Source organism: Lissotriton vulgaris, chromosome 1_1 (assembly GCF_964263255.1).
Source record: "Lissotriton vulgaris chromosome 1_1, aLisVul1.2, whole genome shotgun sequence".
NCBI classification, from domain to species: domain Eukaryota; kingdom Metazoa; phylum Chordata; class Amphibia; order Caudata; family Salamandridae; genus Lissotriton; species Lissotriton vulgaris.
In genome coordinates, this window is record NC_141685.1 from 2,103,300,316 (window position 1) to 2,103,312,695 (window position 12,380).

General features: G+C 54.1%; 1 protein-coding gene across 3 annotated transcripts in view; it reads left to right on the forward strand.

The window, feature by feature from the left end:
* The window catches only part of FERRY3 (FERRY endosomal RAB5 effector complex subunit 3), a 327,577-nt gene that overhangs the window by 86,741 nt on the left and 228,456 nt on the right, over positions 1-12,380 (forward strand). For all 3 annotated transcript variants that reach the window (XM_086921357.1, XM_086921366.1, XM_086921377.1), the window contains one exon: positions 565-762. In XM_086921357.1, the coding sequence (XP_086777483.1) occupies positions 565-762 (198 nt within the window). The remainder of the gene's footprint in view (positions 1-564; positions 763-12,380) is intronic.

Consider the following 12,380-nt stretch of genomic DNA (forward strand, 5'->3'; position numbering starts at 1 on the left):
GCCAAAATCGCCTGAGGTCGCATTACGGCGAGCTTTAAGCCTAGGCTCCGCCTCAATCTCCTCGGCTTGCGACCGATTGGCTAAGGCCTCAGGGTGGTGTAAGGCAGCGTCAAGAGGGCAGCAAGAGATACGAACAATTTCAAACGAGTTTAATTTTAAAAGCACAAAATCAGAATCAAAGTAACATTTTGCGATAGAACGATTTTAAAACTAAATTAAGCAAGCAACAGCCCGTCAGCGTGACAACAGGCCAAAATCCTATCTTGTACAGCATATAGATTTGTGATCACCTCCCTTGCCTTTAATTCCAGTGGCAAGCTCCTATCCATTGTTTCGCTATATTCAAACACAAGAGACAATGTTGGTGACCTATGTTAGCGAATCTATCTTTAATTTGTTTAATGAGCAAAGGTTTAGTGGTAACTTGTTGCTTATAGATCTCTATTTCTATAGAGGTTTGATGGGAACATACTTAGAATTTATGCAGACATTGTAAGTGATAAAATTGCAGATAATGAAATCAAATTACTGGTTTAAAGTTTCAATTACTTTTGTTCTTTCCAGGGGCCCAACTAAAAACTATGCATAATCTTAGGCTGCTGAGAGCCGACATGCTGGATTTTTGTAAACACAAACGTAACCATCGAAGCGGTGTTAAACTCCACAGACTTCAAACAGCCCTGTCATTGTATTCTACTTCTCTGTGTGGACTGGTTTTATTGGTGGACAATCGCATTAATTCATACAGTGGTATTAAAAGAGGTAAATTTAAAATGAATATTTGGAATTAAAAACGAAATTGTAAAATGCAACAGTCTATCTCATGTACCTATTGAATGTATGCTTCAAACATTTCTCTACAGTTTGTGGAAAAGCATGACCAGTGAGCTTAATAATGTTTGAATGTTCATGTTGTATTATATCATTTTTCGAGCTCAAAAAGAACAAGTTGTTTACCTTCAATAAGGCACTTTCTGATGGATACTCTAACTACCGTTTCCTAGCCCAAGCAGCAGGCTCGTTCTGAATCTTCTCACATTTGGCACCATTCCCTTCTGTAGCAACTTCCAGCTGCCTCAGCGCATGACAGCATGGAGATGCGTAAAGTTGGAAGCACTATGTTTTCGGGGAAAATGATACTTAAGGCGTTTTTTTACTAGAAGGAATACACCATGTAAATGGACACCTTCGGTCTCGGAAGGTTTCATTCCACCAACACATGTGACACCAACTTTTGAGAAAACAAAATATCTACGGTCCAATATGACTGCATTCCAAAAGCAAACTTTCAATACATTAAGGTCCAACTCCAGTATAGTTATTAGGCCAGCAGAAGGAATTGTGATAAGATATATGCATAGGTAGTGGACTAATAGAGATATCATGCAACAGATTGAAAATCTAATTGAATATGTCCTTGATCAAGGGTGGATAAATGAAAAAGAACATGAGTACCTTGTAAACAAAACCCAAACTTATCAGTCTTGTACTAATCATTCAAAAGTCAAAAAGACACTGTACATCCGCCTGCCAGACCGTTTATCTCTGGATGTGAGTCAGAACTGGGCCTGATATGCTAGTACATTGACTTTTTTTTAAAATTATTCATCCCTCACGTCTGCTCTCCCGCGGTTCTTGTACGCCCTACAAAATAAACCTACCCCAATCCCAAACTCCTATTTCAAAGCCATCGAGGCTGAGGTGGGACTGCTCCTCTGGGGTGGAAAACCCCCCTGCACAGCCCTATCTAAACTCACTTGGAGCTGGTACGATGGTGGAATCACCTTACCCAGTATACAACTGTATTACTGGGCCTCACAACTTATAATAGTGAACCACTGGCTCCATGCCCCGCAGGAGGAACCAGCCCTCTGGCTTGACAGGCACACTCTTGGGGCTAAAGGAAACCTGGTGGCGCTTTACAACAAGAACAAAAAAGACGTATGGATCGGCCCCACATAAGGGGTTCACGGCGCAGCGAGCGCTCAACTGGGAGGGAGTCCTCACCCAACTCGCACTATTGCGGGACACGCCACAACTAGGTATGCTCCGCTACAGTAAACGTTTCGCACAATGGGACCTTATTGGTACCCCGAATTGAGGACCTCTGGAAGAAGGGAGAAGTAGTGAGGTTTGCCCAACTGCGAACATCATATCACTTGGCTGACTCAGAACAGTTTCACTATACACAAATTAAGCACACAGTTACAAGGGCCATACCCAGAGGCGCCGATCTCCCCAAATCATCGCCACTCGAGGACCGCCTCCTTACAGACCATCTCACTAAGAAAGCCATTTCTCTCACTTATTGCAAACTAATCAATAATCAGAAAGATCCTACGCAAGCCTTATGAGACAAATGGCGGACTGACCTAGGGGACGTGGATGACCAGGACTGGCAAGAAGCTTTGGTGTCCCTGCGAGAGGTGGCAATTCCGTCCCGACTACAGTTGGTGCAATTGAAGATCCTACATAGGACGTACTACACTAGAACCATGCTCCACAAAATCGGTTGGACTGAGACACCTCTGTCTGCGGGGATGTGGGACACAGGGGACGTTTTACCACACACTATGGGACTGTCCTCATATAACACTATTGGGAGGCGGTCATGGAGACAATTACTCGGGTGTGTGGCTTCCAAGTTTCTCCTGAGCCAAGAAGGTGCCTCCTGAATATATGGGAGCCAACCAACCTCAACCACGCATCACAGGAATGGGGGACCCTTGGGATTACGCTAGCTAAACGCAATATCGCACAGCATTTGGGTGTGCCCACTGACACCAGACATGGATAGAGCAATGGTGGCCAAAAAAGCAGTCTTCATACACAGAGGGTGTCCCAAAAAGTAGGAGCGGGTGTGGGGCAAGTGGAATTTGTTCTACGGCAATATTTGTGCCCCCTCCCCAGCGGAGGAATCAGACCCAGAATTAAGCGACTAGCCCGCAAGAACTATTAGAGTGCCGATTACACGCCCTGGATCAGGGGTCCTGACACTTAGATAAGTTTTATGGAATAAGGCAACTGTGTACAATGTATTACCTGTTTAAAAGACCCTGTAATGAATGTATCATGACAATGGCCATTGCAAGTGTAACCAGCGCCTGTTTTTTGAACTTATGACAATAAAACGTTTTTTAAAAATCCAACAAACAAGAGAGAAAAAACATTCTTTGCAGCTTTCTCAACTAGCGCAAAATATATGGAGATGGGCCATCCCCCAAGGTATATACCTTCTAGCAGAACATCTTCCAGGGGTACAGAATCGGATCGCGGATCTGCTCAGTCGTCAGACACAGCAGATACACGAATGCGAACTTCATCCTCAAGTTCTTCATCCATTTTTTTCACATATGTGCTATCCAGACATAGATCTGTTCCCACAAACGCAAAATGCCCAACCTTCGTCAGCCAGGTATCCACACCCATTGTCCAAGGGCAATGCGATATGGATGAACTGGTCAGGCAAATTTACGTACGCTTTTCCACCACTCCTGCTCATTCCATTAGTAGTGCGCAAACTCAAACAACAGTCTCTCAAGATGACCCTGGTTGCTCCAACATGGGCCCGACAACCATGGTTCACAACACTCCTAGAACTCTCAGTAGTTCCACACCAAAAACTACAGCTCTCCCCAAAGCTTCTCACACAGAACCATGGAGAGATAAGACATCCAGATCCAGCTCAACTGAACTTGGCAATCTGGCTCCTGAAGTCCTAGAGTTTGGTTACCTCAACCTCCCACCTAATTGTATGAACATTCTTAAGGAAGCTAGATGCCCTACTACTAGAGCTTGCTATGCAGCCAAATGGAAAATATTTGTCATTTACTGCAATAACAACAACATTGACTCACTAGATGCTTCAATTCAAAACATTATTTGCTATTTACTGCATCTACAAATCAATCAATCAATCAAAGAAATGTATAGAGCGCACTACTTACCCGTAGGGTCTCAAGGCGCTTGGGGGGGGGGGGGAGGTGCCGTTACTGCTCGAACAGCCGGGTATTGAGCTTCTTCCTGAAGGAGAGGTGGTCTTGGGTCAGGCGCAGGTCGGTCGGGAGGGAGTTCCAGGTCTTGGCGGCCAGGTAGGAGAAGGACCTTCCTCCTGTTGTCGCTCTTCGGATGCGGGGGACGGCGGCGAGGGCGTGGTTTGCTGATCGGAGGTGGCGTTTGGGAGCGTAGAAGTTGATTCGGTTGTTGAGGTAGCTCGGGCCTTGATCGTGTAGGGCTTTGTGTGCGTGGGTGAGGAGACGGAAGGTGATTCTTTTGTTGACGGGGAGCCAGTGCAGGTCTCTCAGATGTCCGGAGATGTGGCTGGTTCGTGGGATGTCGAGGATGAGTCTGGCTGAGGCGTTCTGGATCCGCTGGAGTCTCTTCTGGAGCTTGGCGGTGGTACCGGCGTAGAGGGCGTTGCCGTAGTCCAGTCGGCTGGTGGCGAAGGCCTGGGTGACGGTCTTCCTGGTCTCGGTGGGGATCCACCAGAAGATCTTCCGTAGCATACGTAGGATGTTGAAGCACGACGAGGAGACGGCGTTGACTTGCCTGGTCATGGAGAGGGAGGAGTCAAGGATGAAGCCCAGGTTGCATGCGTGGTCCGTCGGTTTGGGTGCGGTGCCCAGGGCGGGGGGCCACCAGGAGTCGTCCCAGGCGGAGGGCGAGGAGCCCAGGATGAGGACCTCCGTCTTGTCTGAGTTCAGTTTCAGGCGGCTGGTCGTCATCCACTCGGCTACATCTTTCATCCCTTCGTGCAGATTGGCTCTGGCGGCGGCGGGGTCATTGGTCAGGGAGAGGATCAGCTGGGTGTCGTCGGCGTAGGAGATTATGTTGAGGTTGTGTTGGCGTGCGATGGCCGCGAGGGGGCTCATGTAGACGTTGAAGAGGGTGGGGCTCAGCGAGGATCCTTGTGGGACGCCGCAGATGACTTCGGTGGCCTCTGACTTGAACGGTGGTAGGCGGACTCTCTGTGTTCTTCCGTCGAGGAAGGAGATAATCCATTCCAGTGCCTTCTTCTGGATTCCGACGTTGCTGAGGCGCTGCACTAGGGTGCGGTGGCAGACAGTGTCGAATGCCGCGGAGAGGTCTAGGAGGGCCGCTGTATCTCCGTTGTCCATCAGGGCTCGGATGTCGTCGGTGGCAGCGATGAGGGCGGTCTCGGTGCTATGGTTGGCTCGGAAACCAGACTGTGAGGGGTCGAGGGATCCATTTGTCTCGAGGAAGGCGGCCAGCTGTTTGTTGACGGTCTTCTCGATGACTTTGGCTGGAAACTGGAGGAGCGAGATGGGGCGGTAATTCTTGTTTTCGGTGGGGTCCGCTGTGGGTTTCTTGAGTAGAGCGCTGAGTTCGGCGTGCTTCCAGCTCTCAGGGAAGGTGGCGGTGTCGAAGGAGGTGTTGATAATGTCCCGCAGGTGGGGTGCGATGACAGCGTCCGCCTTGTTGAAGACGTGGTGAGGGCAGGGGTCGGTCGGAGATCCGGAGTGGACGGAGTTCATCGTGCGGACAGTGTCTTGGGTGCTGACCGGAGTCCAGGCGCGGAGGGTGGTGGTGGGCGGCGTTGCTGCGGTCGTGGCGTGCGTCGGTTGAATGCTGAAGCTGTTGTGTATGTCCGCGATCTTGTTGTGGAAGTAGGAGGCGAGGGAGTTGCAGAGGTCTTGCGATGGGGTGATGTCGTTGTTTCCTGCGTTGGGGTTGGAGAGCTCTTTCACGATGTTGAAGAGTTCCTTGCAGTTGTGTGCGTTGTTGTCCAGCCGGTCCTTGAATGCAGTTTTCTTGCCGGTGCGGATCAGTTGGTGGTGCTTCCGGGTGGCGAGCTTGAGGGTGGTCATGTTGTCCGGTGTTGGTTCCCTTCTCCAGACTTTCTCGAGGGCTAGGCAGTTCTTCTTGGAGCTCTTGAGTTCGTCGGTGAACCATGGGGCTTTCTTGCTGCCGGGTCTGCTGGGCGGGGTCCTCAGAGGGGCGAGTTCGTCCGCGTAGTTGCTGATCCACTTCGCGAGGTTGTCGGCGGCCTGGCTGGGGTTCGCTGAGCTGGCAGGAGGGTGCTGGCTCAGGGAGGCGGCGAGCTGGTCGGCCGGGATCTTGTTCCAGCTTCTACGGGCAACCTGTTGCTGGTGGTGGTGGATCGTCGTTCTATCGAAGGTGAAGTGGACACAGCTGTGGTCCGTCCAGTGGAGTTCTGTGGCGTGGCTGAAGGCGATGTCTTTGCTGGATGAGAAGACGGCGTCGAGTGTGTGTCCGGCGAGGTGGGTGGGGGTGCTCACCAGTTGCTTGAGTCCAAGGTTGGCGAGGTTGTCGAGCAGGGTGATGGTGTTGCGGTCGTTGTTGTTCTCCAGGTGGAAGTTGAGGTCCCCCAGGAGGATGTAGTCAGCGGAGGGGAGGGCATGCGGGCTGACGAAGTCGGCGATGTCCTCGCTGAATTGTGTGCGTGGTCCCGGGGGTCGGTAGATTAGGGTGCCTCTGAGGGTGGTCTTCGGGTCGGTGTGGATCTGGAAGTGCAGGTGTTCGGCGGTGGTAAGGGTGTCGTCGGTGCTGTTCGTGATGCGGCTGGTGTTCCTGTGGATGATGGCGATGCCTCCTCCCATCTGGTTGGCGGTGCGGTCCCTCCGGGTGATCTTGTAGCCCTCTGGGATGGCGATGGCGATGTCGGGAGCTGAAGAGGCGTTCATCCAGGTCTCCGTGAGGAAGGCAACGTCAGGGGCTGTGGTGTCGAGGAGGTTCCAGAGTTCGATGGGGTGTCTGTGGACGGAGCGGGTGTTGAGCAGGATGCACTTGAGGTGGTTGCTGCTGGTGTTCGGCTTGGCAGGTGCTGGTGCCGGGCAGGTCCGGATGCAGGTGAACTTGCAGGCGAGGCAGCTGAAGGGTCCGTGGGAGCGTCGTGGGGTGTCTCGGTAGCATCCAGGGATTCGGCCGGTGTTGAGTGCGATGAGGGTGGCGGCGGCGTACGTCAGGCGGGTGGGCGTCCTCGAGGGCCAGGGGTCCTGGCACTGGGCGCGGTCCAGGCGCGGACGGGCATAGACAGGCTTACCTTTGGCGCGCCTTCGGCGCGCCCGCTGCGCGTGACCACTGCGCGTTCGCACGGTCGCCATATATGGCGAAGTGCGCGGGGGGCGGAGCAGCTGGGAGGCGGGAGCGGGGAGGGTACAGAAGGAAAAAAGGGGCAGGGTTAGCGGCGGTGGCGGGAAGCGGGGAGCGGGGAGGGAGGACGAAGGGCAGCTAAAAAACAGGCAATACAGAAAGAAAAAATACAATTAACAGGAAAACAGGCAATGCAGAAAGACAAAATACAATTCTAATACAGCAATGACAACAGGGGCAGGTCAGGCGAGCACGGACCATGCCGCTCGAAGGCAGGGGGCGTGGTCACGCGGCGGCAGCCGGGGCAGCGAGGCAGTCAGGCGGGGAGGCACACGCAGCAGCTGGTGGCCATGCGGCGCGGGGGTGTCCTAGAACTAGGTCACACTCACCTGCGTCGCACGGTCGCCATATATGGCCAAGTGTGCGGGGGGGCGGAGCAGCTGGGAGGTGGGAGCGGGGAGGGTACAGAAGGAAAAAAGGGGCGGGGTTAGCGGCGGTGGCGGGAAGCGGGGAGCGGGAAGGGGGGACGAAGGGCAGCTAAAAAACAGGCAATACAGAAAGAAAAATACAATTAACAGGAAAACAGGCAATACAGAAAGACAAAATACAATTCTAATACAGCAATGACAACAGGGGCAGGTCAGGCGAGCACGGACCACGCCGCTCGAAGGCAGGGGGCGTGGTCTCGCGGCGGCAGCCGGGGCAGCGAGGCAGTCAGGCGGGGAGGCACACGCAGCAGCTGGTGGCCGTGCGGCGCGGGGGTGTCCTAGAACTAGATATAATCTCGTTTACACATCCATAAGACTACATCTTGCTGCTCTTGCCACTTACCTACAAAACAGACAACATTTGTCACTCATTGTTTAGGGTACTTGCTATCAAAGCGTTCATGGAAGGTCTTAAAAGGATCATTCCACCCACAATCCCACCCTCTCCAGTGTGGAATTTAAACATTGTCCTTACTATTCTCATGGGTCCCCCATTTGAACCTCTACACAAATGGGAATTGCAGTTCCTTACATGGGAAGTAGCTTTCCTAGTCACAATTCCCTCTCTCAGAAGAGTAAGTGAGATCCAGGCTTTAACGATATAAGAACCATTCTTACAAATACATCATATCTGAAAGAGACACGTTAGTGATAGATTCCTTACCTTAGAATATCCCCAGGCGTCAGACTGGATCCGGAAACTTTGCGTAGCAGTACCCTTGCGCGCCGGTAGGCGTCGCCTGCGGCTCCGCGTCCGTCGTCGGCGTCGTGGGCGCCGTGATGACGTCGTCGGAGTACTTAGACGCCGCCTCTGCGCCTCCTCACCAGCCATCGCAGATCTGGAAAAAGCAGTAACCCTAGTCAATTTTTGACTAACTTTTTTGGATCATTTTTGATCATTCCTCGAAGTCTTACGACTCCGATCAGTGCCGTAGGGATGCCTGGTTTCAAGCACTGTGAGGATTGCGACCGCACGATGTCGGTCACGGATCCTCACCACCTGTGCCTAAATTGTCTAGGCATCGACCACGACGACAAGGCCTGCTCCGACTGCCGGGCCCTCTCTTCGAAAGCCAGGCGGGAGCGGTCCCGCAGGCGACTTGAACTCTGGCAGTCTGCCCCGCGCCGCGTGAGGTCCCGGTCCCACGGGAGGTCGAGGGACAGGTCGTGGGGACGGAGCCACCAAAGCTCCGGGAGTCGGCACCACTCTTCCGGGTCGTAGTAGTCGGGTAAGAAGCACCAGGCCCGCTACGGGTTCGCCCGTAGATAGGAACGTGGCCAGACGCCACCGCCCGGCCCCGGGCGACCCATGTTTCCTGTCCGCCCACCCCACCCCCGAGAGTCTGGTCATCCAGGCCTCCAATTCCCAGACCGCATTCCCGTCGGCTCCGCCGGACAGGGAATACAAGAGGTATGAGAATTATGGTAAGAAAATATTCTCCTCCCTTAGTTTGGGACTGCGGTCTTCCAACACCGCATGCCTCTTGGGCCGCTACACCCACTCTCTGTGGGAAGACGGTGGCGGAGGTGCTGCCAGAGTGCCTGTTGGAGGTACGGGCCAAACTCGGCCAAGCCCTTGTGGAGGGCCGAGACGCAGCCAAATATTCTATCTGGTGTGGGCTGGATACCACCGACTCGCTAGGCAGAGCGATGGCGACGACGGTGGCGGTGAGACGCCACCCCTGGCTGAGGTCCGCCAACTTTTCGGCAGATGTCCAGAACACTTTGATGGACATGCCGTTCGATGGCCGTCGCCTTTTTGGCGACAAGGCAGACCATGTGCTTGAGCGCTTTAAGGACTCCAGGGCTACGGCCAAGTCCTTGGGCCTCTCGTCCCGCGCCAGCAAATGGGTGCCTTTTGCTCCTTTCGTGGCCAAGGAAGGGGCGCCCCCACACGTGCTGCCAGCCACACGCCGCAGACTAACATCCAGCGCGGTGGCGGCCGTGGAAATCGCCGTGGAGGCGGTCTGGGACAACGGCGAGGCCAGTCCACACCTTCCCCCGCAGAATGCGCCTCTAAACCAGGGTTCGCCATCACCATTCTCACTGGCGCACTGTCACTTCGGACAGGTGGGTGCTGCAGATCGTCCGGAGGGGCTACTCCCTCCCCTTCGAGACGACCCCTCAAGCCATGCTGCCGCAATACCACCACGTATCGGGGGATCACTTGCGGCTCCTGCAATAGGAAGTTTCGCCCTCTTGGCCAAGGGGGCCATCAAGCGCGTTCCTGGGCCAGAAGTAGGACGTGGTTGCTACTCCCACTACTTTCTGGTACCCAAGAAGGGCAAAGGGGGCCTACGCCCTATCTTGGACCTAAGGAACGCAACAGCTTCCTCTGGAAGGAGAAGTTCAAAATGCTGACTCTGGATCAGGTCTTAGCTGCCCTGGACCCAGGAGACTGGATGGTAGTGTTGGACTTGCAGGACGCCTATTTCCACATCCCCGTCCTGCCGGCCCACCGGTGTTACCTGCGGTTCACGGTAGGCCACAAGCACTTTCAGTTTACCGTGCTCCCCTTCGGCCTTACCAGCGCCCCACGGGTGTTCACGAAAGTGATGGCGGGGGTCGCAGCTCATCTGCGCAGGTTAGGGGTTTCAGTTTTCCCCTACCTCGACGACTGGTTGTTGAAGGCGGGCTCGCCCCAGACAGTCGTCAGCCACCTCCAGACGACGGCGGACCTCTTGCACCTGCTGAGGTTCTCCATCAGTGTGCCGAAGTCACACCTGTGCCCCTCTCAGAAGCTCCTTTTCATCGGAGCGGTTCTCGACTCGGCGCAGTTTCGGTTTACCCACCCGAGCAGCGGATTCGGGATATACAGGCTCTGATTCCAATCTTCCAGCCTTTATCACGGGTTTCAGTCAGGTTGACGCTGCGGCTTCTGGGGCTGATGGCTTCCTGCATCCTTCTGGTGCATCACGCCCGGTGGCAGATGCGGGCTCTGCAGTGGGACCTGAAGTTTCAGTGGGCCCAGCATCAGGGTAACCTGTCCGACCATGTCCTGATCTCGGTGGGCACTGCAAGACAGTTGCAGTGGTGGCTCACGGACCGCGATTGGGTCAGCGGCAGATCCCTCTCCCTTCCCCAACCGTAGCACGTAGTTGTGACGGACGCGTCCCTCCAGGGCTGGGGAGGCCACATGGGTGAGGCGGAGATCAGAGGCCTCTGGTCTCCGGCGGAGTCCCGGCTCCATATCAACCTTTTTGGAGCTATGGGCGATTCGTCTAGCACTGAAGGCATTCCTCCCCTCTGTTCGGGGGAATGTAGTGCAGGTGTTCACTGACAACACCACCGCCATGTGGTACTGCAACAAACAGGGCGGGGTGGGGTCGTGGACCCTCTGCCAAGAGGCTCTGCGCCTCTGGCAGTGGCTGGAACATCAGGGCGTGACTCCGGTGGTTTAACACCTGGCAGGTTCTCTGAACGCCAGGGCGGACAAACTCAGCCGCCGGTGCATGATGGATCACGAATGGCGTCTGAACTCTGACGTGGCGCAAGGTCTCTTTCGGCAGTGGGGAGAGCCTTGGTTAGATCTATTTGCCACTGAAGAGAACGTGCAATGTCATCAGTTCTGCACGTTGGAATTTCCAAGGCGGCACTCGCTCGGAGATGCTTTTCGTCTCGAGTGGAGTTGCGGTCTGTTGTACGCCTTTCTGCCTATACCACTTCTGCCTAGAGTGCTGAAGAAGATCTGGCGCGACAGGGCACAAGTCATCCTTGTGGCTCCGGACTGGGCACAAAGGTACTGGTATCCCGAGCTACTCAATATGTCAGTCGATCCCCCGGTCCGTCTGCCTCTTCAAGAGGACCTTCTGTCGCAGCAGCAGGGGACGGTCCTCCACCCGAACCTGTCCAGTCTCCACCTCCATGCCTGGAGATTGAGCGGCGACAGTTGAGGCCATTTGACTTGCCTCCTGAAGTTTGTAACATCTTTCTGGCAGCCAGGCGTCCCTCCACAAAGTCGGTATACGCCTGTAGGTGGAACAGATTTGTTGCATGGTGCACAGCAAAGGCTGTGGATCCCCTCAATGCCCCTCTTTCTGAGGTTCTTCTCTTTCTTCTTTCTCTTGCCCAGCAGGGCTCTGCTCTGGGCACTATCAAGGGCTACCCTTCTGCTCTTTCAGCCTTTTTGAGGCTGCCTGATCAACCTTCTTTGTTCAAGTCTTCTATCGTTAATCGATTTCTGAAAGTCATCACGCATACGTACCCTCCTGTGCCCTTTGTGATGCCTCAGTGGGACTTGAACTTGGTTCTTACATTTCTGATGTGCGCTCCCTTCTAGCCACTCCACAACTGTCCTCTTCGCCTTCTAACTTTGAAAACTGCCTTCCTGGTAGCCATCACCTCTGCCAGGAGAGTATGTGAGCTCCATGCTCTTTCTTGTAATCCTCCCTTCCTTTCAGTCCATCCGGACAAGGTTGTGTTACGGACAAGGCCCTCCTTCCTACCCAAGGTAGTCACGGCCTTCCACATTGGGCAATCTATCACCTTGCCCACCTTCTTTCCGCCTCCGCATCCCTCGAGAGAGGAAGAGAGGCTCAACCGTTTGGACCCAAAACGTGCACTCTCATTTTATTTGGATCGCACACGCCAGTTCCGTGTGGATGACCAACTCTTTGTTGGTTACGTGGGCGCTAAGAAAGGGAAAGCCGTGCACAAGCGGACCATCTCGCGGTGGATCATCTTGTGTATCCAGGCATTTTACTCCTTGGCTAAGAAGGAACCCCTGTGGGGCTGAGGGCTCATTCCACTCGAGCCACAGCGACTACGACTGCCTTGGGCCGAGGTGTGCCCTTGCAGGACATCCGTCAGGCAGCTACG